This window comes from Crocodylus porosus, unplaced genomic scaffold, assembly GCF_001723895.1.
Source record: "Crocodylus porosus isolate Cpor-Errol unplaced genomic scaffold, CroPor_comp1, whole genome shotgun sequence".
Taxonomy (NCBI): Eukaryota; Metazoa; Chordata; order Crocodylia; family Crocodylidae; genus Crocodylus; species Crocodylus porosus.
The window spans coordinates 144,734,153-144,747,849 of record NW_017728886.1 but is presented as its reverse complement, the minus strand read 5'-3'; the positions used below and the strand labels follow the sequence as shown (position 1 = coordinate 144,747,849).

Here is a 13,697-nt window from a genome sequence, read left to right as displayed (position 1 = left end):
TCGAAGGCCTTCCTGAAGTCTAAGTAAACAATATCAACCCCTACTCCTGTGTCGGGGTGTTTTGTAACCTGGTCATAAAAAGAGACTAGATTAGTCAGGCATGATCTACCCGCTATGAACCCGTGCTGGTTTCCCCTCAGCATAATTTTTCCTGCCAGGCTCTCACATATATGAACCTTAATAATCTTTTCAAAGACTTTGCCAAGGATGGAGGTGAGACTGACTGGCCTATAGTTGCCTGGATCCTCCTTCCTCCCCTTCTTGATAATAGGGACCACATTGGCCCTTTTCCAGTCCTCCAGTACCTGTCCCGTGCACCATGAGTGCTCAAATATTCCTGCCAGTGGCTGTGCAATGATATCGGCCAGTGCCTTCAGTACCCATGGATGGAGCTCATCCAGGCCTGCCAACTTATAGACATCCAGTCCTTCCAAGTGACTCTGCAACATGTCAGGGTCAACGCTTGGTAGTCTGGCGCCCAGCTGTTGCTTCTCAACAATGTGAGACTTGTCTTGCCCCTCGTTTAGGAAGACTGAGGCAAAGAACTCATTGAGGAGTTCAGCCTTGTCTGAGATGTGAGATCTTTTACTACCAACCCACTCAGTGTAAGCATACACTTGCTCAGAGAATGATAAAACAACAGAAATTCTGCATTAGCAAGGAAAAAAATGAAGTAAAATGTTCCCAATCCACTTGTCAATAAGTCAACTTGGAAAAAAAGGAACTACTCTGAAAACCCCACCATAAAGGGCTTGTTGCAAGGAGAGCAGTTCCACTTCCATTGTTTGAAGGTCTCTGATTATGCTCATTCAACCTACCCTCCCCCCCACCAACCCAGTTGTTACTGCAATTCTTTCTCTCAATAATTTGAAATATTCCCACCTCAAAAGAAGTGTCACATCACCAGATACCACCAGCTGGGTGATGTTGCTGTTTTGATATTACAGCTGTGTGCACAGTGCCAGAAGCATCTCATTTTAGAGTTGGTATTTCCAGTAATGAAAGGAAACCAAAGCAGCCCCCCACTGGGTCTGGGTTTTTTGGATATAGCACAACCATATGTAAATGAATTAGCTGGAGACTCCAAGACTAATTGGTGAAACATTTCTCATGCTGACTTGGCTTAAAAAGAATGCAGCCTAGACTGAACTGGTAGAGATTTCTGTGCAGGTTGACTTATCAACACTTTACTAATCATATGGTTAACCAAACTGAATTAATCACCCAGCCTTACTGAGCTTAAATGTGTTTTCTGTCACTATACCAGATGAAGCAGCCATTTGCTGATAGCCTCACCGTATGAGAGAGGATAGGAACAATCTTGGCTGTTAAAACAGTTACTGTTGTTATTCTTTATACGGGTCTGTCAGTGTACACAGTGCTTCACAGCATCTGGAAAGAATTCAAAACAACAGCAGTTTTGCAGCTTAAGGGCCATGTCTTTCAGTCTTTCCTCAGGCTGTTTTCCATGGACCTCATTCATATGGACTTCAGTGGGAGCTTTGCCTGAACAAGAACAGCAAGCTTGTCCTTCCTCAGTCCCCTATTGTGGCCTTGGTAATGGAGGTATTTGCTCAAACAAGTAGTACAAACAAGGAATCACAGTCATGCAAGGCCACCATAGGGACAGCCATTCTGTCCTAGAGGTTGTAAATTCTTAGTCTGATCTTGGGTTCATTACAAGAACAATAGATTATGTAGCTAGAATGTAATTAACCAGCAATAGGCCTAAGGACAGAAAATTGTGGAGGTGAAGGTGCAAGTACAAAACTGGTCTATTTCCACTACTGGGCTAGGGACAGACATTCAAAAAGCCTGAATTGATTCAAACTTTGCAGGTTAATCTAACTTGCCTAGATTGAATCAGTTTGCAACTGCAAAGACACTCCCTCTGGACTGAGGACATGCAGGCACATGCCTGCAGTGGCTCAGTCTAGGTGCCAGAGGGCACTAGAGCAGCCCTTCCTTTCCTTCTACAATGCTGAGCTGAGGGGATATGTGGCTAGGCCCCAGCAATACCTCTGATTAGGGAGGGGTTTAAATCCCCATCCTGCCTGCAGTCCTGGGCTTTTCCCTGCCCACTGCTCAAGGGGTGGGAGTGCTGCAAGCCCCCAGCCCCTAGGTAGCACTCTGAGGCAAAGTGAGGGTGTGCAGTACATGCATTTGTTGATGATACTGAGCTTTTCAATCTCCTCGTTGCTTCTTCATGCTGTCTGCAAACCTGGCAGGTGAGAGATCCAGCATGGAGCTAATAATGCACCATTTATCAGCCCATCAGCAAAACAAAAGCTTTTCTTATTAGTTCAAGCTCTTCATAAACAGCCCTTTCCAAGGAAGGAACATTACCAATCTACCTGTTGATTTGCTCCAAAAAGCCCCAAACTAACACTGTTCTGTCTGCCTGTTGAGTGAACTTGGACACACGCACACACACCTTGCAGCATTAACTAACATACCACATGCCTAGGGTCTGTAGGGAGATCTATGGTGTGGGAAATGGGAGGAAGGAAGCAGGGGGATGGAGGGGAATCTCTGCTTGAGCAGTGAGTGGCAAGGAGGGGGTGGGGTGGGGTGCGGTGGGGTAGGGGGGAAGCCAGGCAGACCCTGCTGTGCGTGCAATCTCTGCCAGAGTTCTGGCGTGGGAACAGAGGGGCAAAGCCAGCCCTGCAATCTGGAGCAGAGAGCCCAGCCCAGCACAGTCCAGAGCTTCAAAGCATCTGGGATGCTGGGGGACTCTGGTTTAACTTAAACCAGCAAGGGGTCTGGGACAGACATTGCGTAAACCAGTTTGACCCAAATCAGTTAAGTCTGATACTACATTCAACCAGGTTTATCTCAAACTGGTTCTGACCATTTTGAAACTGGTTTATGTGCACTGAACTTAGGTTCTGTTACAGGTTTAAACCCATTTCTGATCACTTAAACTGGGTTATGTGTAATGTCTGTCCCTAGCCCTGGAGAAAAAGGAGAATGAAAACTATTTACCTTGGTGTTTGATGTGTTGAATGGAGGCTTGCACCAGAATTGCAAATTCAGGGTACACAAAGCCACTCCCCAGAGGGTTGACTACTAGTGATCAATGCAGTTTGCACTGATAGACATTCTGCTGCTTTACAGTTTGAATTGAAAGTGCTCCTTACTGACTGCCAACATTTCAGTGTTCCAGGTATAAAAATACCTGCCTTTGCAAACATCACAACCATGGAACACCACACCCTGGCACAGTGCAGTGTAGGGCTGAGCTGTCTTTATTTGCATATCATTCTATATTTGCATTAAAATCCACAGACTTTGGTTGGGGGGGGGGGAACCTCACAACAACATAGGTATAGATTTGTATACTTTTCACATTCCAGAACCTTCCTTTTTATTTGCAGGGTGACATTTTAATGAGGTTTCATTGTATAAAACACAGGCTGATTTAACCAACTCCATGCATGTTCCCTTCTCCAAACCACTCCTGAAATGAATTGCTATTCAGGAAAGAGAACATTTATGAGAATTTGATATGAATGAAAGACAGGGAAGGAGGGGAAAGTCATTCAGCTGCTAGCTTTTGGCTTGTTTCCCTGTTGTTCTGTCCAGACGATAACGCTGTGTCATTCAACTCCAGGCAAACTGTCTTCAAAAGCCTGGAGGTAATGTGTTGTTTGTTTGTTTGCATTCAGAGTCACAGAGAGGGCAGCGTAAAATAGCTACCAGCCGACTGCATTTCAGCAAAATGGAAGCCTCACAGGCTCTTCATTCAGTACAGTATAGCTCAAGAGGATATCCTGTCAGTGATAACGAGGGAAATAAAGTCACTTCCTCAACAGCTGTTTTAATCAGGTAGAGAAAAAAAAAAAAAAAAAAAGGAAGTCTTTAACTTCCTCATGGTTACTCTGCCCACCACCCCCTCACTAATAAATGCAGAGCACATCGCTGAACCTGGTTTTCCCTTTTTAATTTTTAATGAAGGGCATCTGCGTTAACAATGTGTCACTGGGCACAGTATATGGGAAGTACAGTGTAGAAGCGGTGCGCAGCCTCCCAATCAGGGATGCAGGTTGTGCAGCGATGGTAATGAGCCTAAAGAAATGTATAATAATATTACAGATTCTTAAGTAACAAATATGTGGTGAATAAAAGAGCTGTTTATTGTGAAACAGATTCTGTCTCCACCCCATGTAAAAGGGAAACAGAACTGTCATGGGGTACCCCCACAAACTGGCTGCACAGACAGCTGGCAGCTTGGAAAGTTTGGTGGTGGCTTGCAGAATACCCCAGAGATCTACCAGCCAGAGCAGAGTGACAGTGTAGAGATTCCTTCCCTTCCCTTCCCTTCCTTGCCAGAAAAGAGTAGTGTGATAAATTCTGCTGGAAACTAAAAAGGTTTGGGCTTTGTATTAATAGAAGTGAAACAGGATTCTATAGAAATTACTTCTAAAAAAATCTATAGGGTTTTATAGAAAATGAGTTCCCTTCTATAGAATTCTGTAGCATGGATGGTTTTTTCTATTAAGTTGTATAGGATGGCTTTAAAACAACATTCTGCAGAAGAGTTGCTATTCTCTGTTTAATTGTACAGGACTTTTCATTAAGCATGACCTGTACAGAACGGTCCTGCCCACTCAGGGTCTAGGCCTGTGTGTTTTTACTGTGAAGAGTGCTTCTCAACGGACAGCAAACAGTTCTAGCCACATCTGTGCTAAAAAACTCAATATAGCCCTTATTTTAAAACGATCAATTTTAAATTAAAAACCCAGTTACAAGTATAGTAAACATGCAGAGAAGGAGATGCAGTTTCTGAACATTCAACATGCAGTTAGGGTTCCCTTGGCATTAAAAATAGTTTTCAACAGTGGGTCCCCTCTGCACTGCCCCCGCCCCGCAGCACCTTCGTTGTTTCAATTCATAAAAAGACCATGTGTTTATTTAAAACAGGTTTGAAACTTAAACAAATAGTGACAGGCTGTTCAAACAAGCTTCGGAAATAGGCCTAATCAGGATGTTTGAGAAAGCAAAAGCAAGAAAAAGGAAAAAAAAAGCAGCACCCATAAAGAGCTACTTGTAACAGAGTGCAGACACCATTAGGTTGGGTTCATGTTATTGTTGTAATAGTCTCAATATGAACAAGTAAGTCATGCTGTGTGTTTCTGCTGACATTCCTCTTCTGGAATCAAATCACTCACTCTACTTTATACACTGCTCTGCACTGTCCTTTCACCACTTCTGATGAAGTGAGCTCAGCTTCATGAAAGTTTATGCTCTATATGGGCATGTCTACACGTGCATTTAAGCACGCCTAAATTTAATGCGTATTAACTTAATGCACGCTAAGCAGGTTTAGGCAGGCATCTACATGTGCAGGCATTAAAGCGCATTAATGGTGTGTGTGGACTGACTTGGGATTTAAGTTAGTCACAAGTCAGTCCACACACACAGCGTTAGTGTGCTTTAATGCGTCTACACATGGGTTAATGAGCTTTAACTGTTTGCGCCTAAATTTGATACCTGCTTTTGCAGGTATCACATTTAGGCACAGTTAGCCCAAAATCACCATTTTTAAAGTACATTAAGGGCACATGAGTGTAGACATGCACCATAATGCACCTTAAATTTAGGCTAATATGCCTTAGTGTCTCATGTAGACACACCCAAAATATCTTATACTTAGTAAATCTGTAAGGTGCATATCTATCTACCCTGCCTTCTGCCTCACTTCAGTCTAACATGGGTAACTATCTCTCTTCATTCCTCTTCTTCAGCCACAAGTTATGCCGTGCTTTTTCATAGTATTAAGATGCTAGCACCACAAGCTGTTTTGTGGTAGTAGAAACAGTCTCTGTAATGTATTGGACGAAGCATTCCTAAATTGTGAGCGAGAGGAACAAGTCTGTTTTGATACTGATATAGGTCATGTTTCTGCTCCCACTAATGCATAAAAGTCAGATCACACCCATAGGAAAACATCATCAAAGTTTTACATTAAAAGGTTTTGTGCCAGTTGTTTCTCTCTCTAGTTTTCCCCATAGTTTTGTTGTTGTGTCCTGAACTCTTTCCTGGCTCTGTTTTATAAGGCCTGATCTTGAACTCTCCAAAGAAAAATCTCCTGGCTGAAGTCTATACACAGCCTATGGTATATACTGTGTTACTTCACGGGCCTATGGAAAAAACAGAAGCAGCTTTTTTGGGGAAAAAAATAACAAATTTGTTTTACCTTCCGCCTACCCCAAAGCCCTCAGTAACAACAAAGCAAAGTGTAGGGCTCATGTGTTCAAACTAAGGTACCAAATTTCTTCAATGGCCACAACTTTGACTGAAAAATCAAACCACTTCTTGAAGTTCTCATATATAGGTTTCAACACACAACTTCAGAAACCCAAATTTGAAAATATTAGATGAAAGGAATAAATATTGAAAACTAATATAGGGAGAATGCATTTACAGATAACCACTCCAAAAGCCAAACCTTCCAGACTTTATTCAAGCAAAATACACACTGAAATCAATGCGACTTCTGTCTTTGTAACAGCTGCTGGATTTGGTTCAATATATCTTATTGTAAAGAAAAATTGTGGAAGTAAAATAAAATTTTCTACATTGAAATACTTTAGCAGCTTCCATGGAACAGGAGCTTGAACAGGAAGATGCAAACACCTCACATGCCCTCTTGTGGCAAAGGAAAGCCTTTCAGTTCTGACTGACAGTAGCCATCAGCAAGAGGAAATTGAACAAGGACAAGTGCAAAATCCTGTACTTTGGATGGAATAATTGTACGCACAAATGTAGCCTCAGGAATGAGAGACCAGGCTGCATTACTCCAGAGAGGGACCTAGGGGTTACAATGGACCATAAGCTGAATATGAGCCAATAGTGTGCCCTTGTTGCCAAAAAAGCCAATAGCATCCTAGGTTGTATTGACAGGAGTGTCACTTGCATTTAAGCACGCCTGAATTTTCCACTCTATTTAGCACCGGTGAGGCCTCACTTGGAGTGCTGTGTCCAGATTTGGGCCCCACACTTCAAGAAGGCTGTGGGCAGTTTGGAGAGAAAATGATCAGGGCAGGGGCCTGGGAGACAAAACTTATGAGGAAGGGCTGACAGAATTAGAGTTATTTAACCTGGAGAAGAGAAGACTCACGGGGGATTTGATAAAAGTCTTCAAATACCTGAAGGATGATTATATAAAGAATGGAGATGGTTTTTTTCTGTGACTGTAGGGAATAGGACTAGGAACAATGGCAGCAAACTGCAGCAGAGTAAATTTAGGGTGGAGATTAGGAGGAACTTTCTGACTACAAGGGTGGTCAGGCATTAGAACAGGCTACCTAAAGAAGCTGTGGAGTCTCCGTCCTTGAAAACTTTCTAAAGTACATTAGGCGGACACTTGGCTGGGATGGTTTAGTCAGGGATGATCCTACCTTGAGCAGGAGGCTGGACTAGATGACTCTATGAGGTCTCTTCCAGCCCTATTTTCCTATTACCTTAAATGATATCTGGTGAAAAAGATATCAAAGCCTGTAACATTGATCTCTCTCATGAAATGCACAGCATAGCTGAAAGCTTTACTGTAATTGCATGCAGTCTACACTGTAGGTCCTTTCCCCTTCTATTGTTCTAATTCATGACCTAACACTTATTTTCAGGAGGCCGTTTGCCAGACCTTAGTTGCTGTTCGTAGTATTGCAACAGCAGCAGGACTTTATTTGTGCCACACATCATGTGAAAAGATGGTCTTAAAACTACAATTTTATTTTGTCCCCTGGAGTTGGTGCCAAATTATCTGCACTATGTCAGGACTCCATCTTGAAGGTTTCTTTTGCTGCTCTGAGTGTCTGTGAAATGGGTGTTTTTCATTGGTCAGTCTGGTTTACAGAGGAAATAATTTTGTCATCTCCATAACATACTGCTACAATTCTGACTTTTGTTTTCCTCCCAATGCAGGATGCCTTCGTGGAATTGTATGGTAACAACATGAGACCATTGATTGACTTCTCCTGGATCTCTTGGAAAACTATCTTAAGTCTGGTTCTGGTGGGAGCTTGCATCACTCTTGGCGCTTATCTAGGACATAAGTGAAAGTTGACCGGATCATCATGGATTACAAAAGTCTTACAAACAGTAAAATAATACGACTTTTGTTTTCTGTGGCACAATGCTATTTTATGAGAAGAATAACTTCCTGGCTAATTATTAAATCAGCTATTACTGCCAAAGGGAATATCATTTATTTTTACATTGCAGGAAAATATTTATTAAAGATATTTACATTTAACCTGCTATTTTCATAAGCCCTACAAGTTATATCCAAGTAGCACATGATGATGTTATGTATTTTAATTAGCCCTAAAGACTTAGCTTTTTTTTTTTTTTTTTTAATTCAAGCACCTGAATGGATTATTTTCTTTGAAGAATATATATACTGACAAAGACCTACCTGCTCACACTTGGAGAAGCAGTTTCTTGGGCTGCTGAAAGCTGTGTAATGGTGTTGGTTTTGCTTGCATTCTCTTGTATGATGGAGGGCAGTCCTAAAAAGCCCAGAGTGAATGGATGTAGAATTATTTCCTGCTGCCATGGACTGACATTAGTATCTGGTTCAATATGGTACATACTTGGAGTCAAAGTGGCAACTTCTTGAAGGATGCTGTCCATAGGAGAATTCTCTACAGGACAACAGCATGAAGTCTGGTTGCATGAAAATGTTTTAACCTACAAATTTTGCCATCCTGCCATAATCACCACACTACCATCTGATACCTTAAAAGAAGGATATGTCAACTTAACATCTCTTTATAGAAGCATGAAATTAAATCCTTTGGACTCAAAGGAAGTTACTGTTTTAATGATTTCCTGAGCAGTAACATGTCTTTGCAGCTGCCCATACAGAAACATCAGGAGACTGTAAGTGCCTGCTTTTACAGAGCAGAGCTGAAGTCCGAAGGTCCTGACCTGTATCCTATTTTCATGGGCTCATCTCTGTAACCAGTCCCATTTACTGAGCTTCTCAAGTCTTTGAAGCCAATTAAGTTTAGTCTTGAAGTCCCTGGAAGTTGAAAAAGATTTAAAATCTTATTTGGCAAGAAATAGACGTCATCTGAGTTACAGTTTAGTTCCAACTATCCATGTTTATCTAACTGGACACCAAAATCAAGTTAATTTTCATAACAGACAAACAAAACAAGCATTATTCTTACCTCCCCACCTAAAGTTATGCCACGCTAATAATTTCATAGGACTGTCTACACAAAATTGCGGAGAACATTTCCAGATCCTCAGTACAGACAGAGGCTCACTGACAACCAGATTCCTTAGGTGCCTATTGTCATTTCAAGAGAAAATAGGGTGGGGAAAAGAGGGCTTGAATTCTCTCTCTATGCCATAAATACAGTTTAAATAAGATTAATGCAGTATGCTTCTTATACAGCTTTATGGCGGCATGAATTCCAGAACTAAACAACTGAGACCTGTTAACAGAGTTTAAACTATGGCTTTTACAAGCTTTTGGAAGGATCAGAAGTTCAAACAGTAAATAAATAAAATCAGAAGTAGGAATCATGGACTGTTTGGATTTATGTGAATGTCCACCTTAAAACCTTCAAGTCAGGTATTTTATTTTTTATTTTTAGCTGTTGATCTTTCAGAACATGAGATCTATCAATATCTGTACATCCAGGAAGGGAAGAAAGTTAAAAAGTTCTGCATCAAAGAACTTTTAATGATTTACAAGTACTTTAAGAGAGGAAAAAGAATGAAAAAAACTGTGTGAAAAAACAGAATGAAACAGAGTGGAAAAACTCAACATTTCAATGGAATAACTTTGTGGCATTATATGCAAAATAGCTCTAGTAACTTGGGAATGTAATATGTTCATTGTTAAGGCTATAGTTGATGTCATGTCTTCAAAGCTGCTTTTTTGTTTAGATTTGTGCATCTCAGCATTTTTATTGCTATTTAGTCATGGCACCTACACTTTTTATGGGCAAAGATGGAATGAGCTTTAGTTTTCATATTTGAAAAATTTTAATTTATAGAAACATTTAATGAAGTTCATGTTTCTATAGAAAATGAGATCTAAACTTTGCCGAGTTACAAATAGAACTGCCTGAAATATTATTTAATAGAGCTCCTGTCAAAACTAGATGCATTTGTGCAGGATACTTATGAAAATATTTAAAATAATAGGGACCACTTGTGTATTGAGTGTGGGCTTTGTTTTTTCTGCTATCAAGTTTAAGTTATATAAAGCCAGTTGCAAAGCTGAACTAGAATTGTCTGGCACTGTGCTAACATTTGAGTCTTCATTTCACAATCCAGCCTTCATTTCAATTTGAGCCCATAACCCCTGTCAAAGTTAATGGCTTATTTGACCTCAAACTTTTTCAATATTGAATTGTTTATTTTGTTAAAGGTTTACAGTGTCAAAAATATAAAAAGAGTAACTATAAGTTCCTGTGCTGCTATAGTACCCAGATAATTTGAATGGGGTTTATTTTGTAATACTCTCTATTAGCAAGATTTTTAAGCTGCTTTAGAAATAATATGAAGTAGACACATTTCTGACATTTACGTAAATACTGCCGATTTGTGTTCTATCGTGTCTATTCACTGGAGTGCCCAGTGTACTAGTTAATAGCAAGCAGAAAAATAAAGTTAAGATGACTGAAAAGTTTTATTCTTTTAAACGAATAATAAAGCTTTCCCACGCTGACTGCAGAATTGTACAGTATTGTGGCTGCATTAGCTATAATGATAGTTGATGATGCATTTATATTAATAAACATATTAGAAACATTGAATGTATATAATAGCTTGAACTCATTTAAAATTTCCCCCTTCCAGCCCCATTTATTTTATGATTCCAGCTTTTCCACTTTCTTTGTTACAAAATAAAACCAGACATTTTTCCACAAAAATGCAGGGCCTTCAAGATATTCATTTCAGTTAAACCCCCCTTTTCCCCTTGATGGATCAAACCGAGTGGTGAAGCCATAAACAGAAGCAAAAATGTCAAATAGATGCAATTCTGAAGTTGTTTGGCAGGGATGACAGGGGGTTACAAAAGAAGTTAAATAGTGAAGAGAGATGATAGATCATTGAAATATCACCATGATTAAAGATAGTAATATATAAGGGATTTGACCCCCCCCATTCCCCTAGATAGGAAGAATGACATGAAGACAAGCAAAGCAAAAGATTACAAAGAGCCCAGAATTTACTCTTCACTGAAAATCTGCTACTTCCAACAGCAGTCATCTGCAAGCCAGAAGATTTTTAATGATTTGGGTAGAAACATAAGTAAGTGTCACATTTGATGCTCCTATGACACATTTATTTCCTGTTCAGTTTATTTAAAAAAATAAAATAAAAATAGAAATTGTGATTTTTTTTAAAAAAGAAAGGAAAACATCAGAAGATCATCTGAATTATCGAGCTAAATCTACAGATCAAATCGAACAGCAAACAGTAGCCCCAAACTGGTTATTAAAGAGCCAGATCAGATAGAAAGGACATTTCTCAAAATAGTTTGGGTGTCTGACTCAACATGGAACAACACGTCTTCTGTGGTAACTGAAGTTGTCGGATTGGGGAGTGGAAGTCAGGAGAGCATTGCTTGTTTGAAAATCCTGCATCATATCTGATGCAGCAGCTTAGCTAAGACGCTCTGAGGAGTAACTTTCAGCCATAACCATCTACTCACCTGTATATCATTAGTGCATAATTGTAACGATTATTTTAGTAGTTTGCTTGTTTTCTGTTGTGAACTGTGACACTGCAGCCTTCAGAGCTGTCATAAAGGTAACAGAGAATAACTATTAAATAATTCCTTTGGGAACAAAATGTTTGGGGTGCTGTAACTTGAAAATTACAGACTCAAGACTTGTAACTCTCTGCACACACGTGCATTTACACATACCATTTCTGTGGGAGTTAAGTATGCTTAAGGATTGTATCAAAAAAGATGAATTCTCTGTGGACCTAGTGGCCTACTGGGTTAAGTGTGGTTAAGGTACATCATTTTCTGTAGCCAACAGCACATAAGGGGGTGATATGGTCAGCAACACATCTGGCCACCTTTGAATCCCCAGACTCATTTACAGCTGGGCTGATTTGTGCCTTTGGCATGCGTCCAGATGGAGCTGTGATAAGAAATCCTGTGACCACAGACCCAGTAGACAGGGACAACCCTAGCGGGTGCGGGTCCTGGGACAAATCAGCCTGTGCAGGGCCCCCTGAACACCATGTAGGGCCCCTTGGGACCGCCGCAAAGGCAGGGTATGGGCTGGGCTCTCCCCCATAGTATAGGGAAGAGCCCTGCAGGAAAGGCCATGGCTGCTTCATCCAGCTCCGTGGGGTGCAGGGCACTTGCCCCAATTAGCCGTACCCGAGGCATGGCCCTGCCTGTAGGACTGTCAGATTTGGCCTTAAAGCATGACATTGTGTTTGGCTATGCATCTACATAAATTCTACAGGTCTATTGATAAAAAGCATGGTAAAATATAGGGCCTCATTTACTAAATTATTTTATTTTATGAAGTAGCAAAACGGATCACATTATAAATTAACAACTCTCAATTCTACATACAAAATGTTCAACATGTTTTGCTGTATAGGGGTATAAAAATTCTCTGCTACCAGTAAAGTTCAGGTTTGTGTTATATTCCTCTCTCAGACAAAACGAAACAAAAGGAAGGAAGGAAGGAAGCTTCATCCTAGAGTAAAATTGTTTCCACCAGGTTATAGAGTATTAAAAATACCACAAAAATTAAACTATATTTTTATAATTTAAATAGCATATTTTTCTTTTCCTTCTGAATATTTGAATTCTAATTATCACCAGCATTGTTGTACATAAACAGGTATAGTTTATCCATTATCTTGGATGATGTATGTAAGTAGTTTGCCATTTTATTATTGAATATAATTTCATTGTTCAATGTCTTCAAAATGTTATAAAAACATGCTGCCATTAAACGTTACATGTCTGTCTAGTTAATATTGTGAAGAAATAATAAAGCACACTGTGAGTTATTTCTTATGTATTTTTTAAGGATTTGATGGTAAGCATTTTAATTTTCTCTAATTCCAAAAATATTGTGCATATGTTAAGTAGTATAGAATATAAAGTTTACCATATGATAGTTCTACTCATGCAGCCCTCCCTACAGTGAGTTCTGTGAAACCATTGCTAACCCATTCCATTTTAAAACAATGCTGACAATATATTTGATGATAGTCTTAAAGCTGCGTGAGCATCCCAACTTTCATTACAATAAGGAATTCCTAGCCTTCATGGTAGCATAGAATGGCTTCAGAACTTGAACCTTGAGGGCCCCCAAGCCAGAAGACAAAAAATTGAATTCCAAAAGTAGGATGATTAATAATGATTTGGGGAACCCAATTTCATGATTTTTGAATACTGACATTGGCAAAACTAGGGTGGATACCGATACTCACACCAAGCTCCTGCTATATTAGCAAAGCTCCCTGAAGGCACAGCTGTCCACCAGAGTTTGTTACAATATTGGGGTTTGTGCATCTGCAAGACTAGATCTTAAGTGAGATTACTCAAACTCAGTAAATAGGTGAATCCATGGTTCATATTTTGGCGCCATCCTTTACCTCTCTGCCTGCTGCAGCTGCACTGAGATTGCTAACGGCTTCTTGAGCTACTTTATCCCCCTAGTACAAAAGAAAAGGATATTAGCAAGTTT

At 40.1% G+C, this 13,697-nt stretch overlaps 1 protein-coding gene across 1 annotated transcript in view; it reads left to right on the top strand.

Moving 5' to 3' along the window:
- The window catches only part of BCL2 (BCL2, apoptosis regulator), a 153,594-nt gene extending 140,580 nt beyond the window's left edge, over window positions 1-13,014 (top strand). The window contains exon 2 of the mRNA XM_019542252.1: window positions 7,927-13,014. Coding sequence (XP_019397797.1) covers window positions 7,927-8,061 — 135 coding nt within the window. The 3' untranslated portion in view covers window positions 8,062-13,014. The remainder of the gene's footprint in view (window positions 1-7,926) is intronic.
- The last annotated feature ends 683 nt before the right edge of the window (window positions 13,015-13,697 follow it).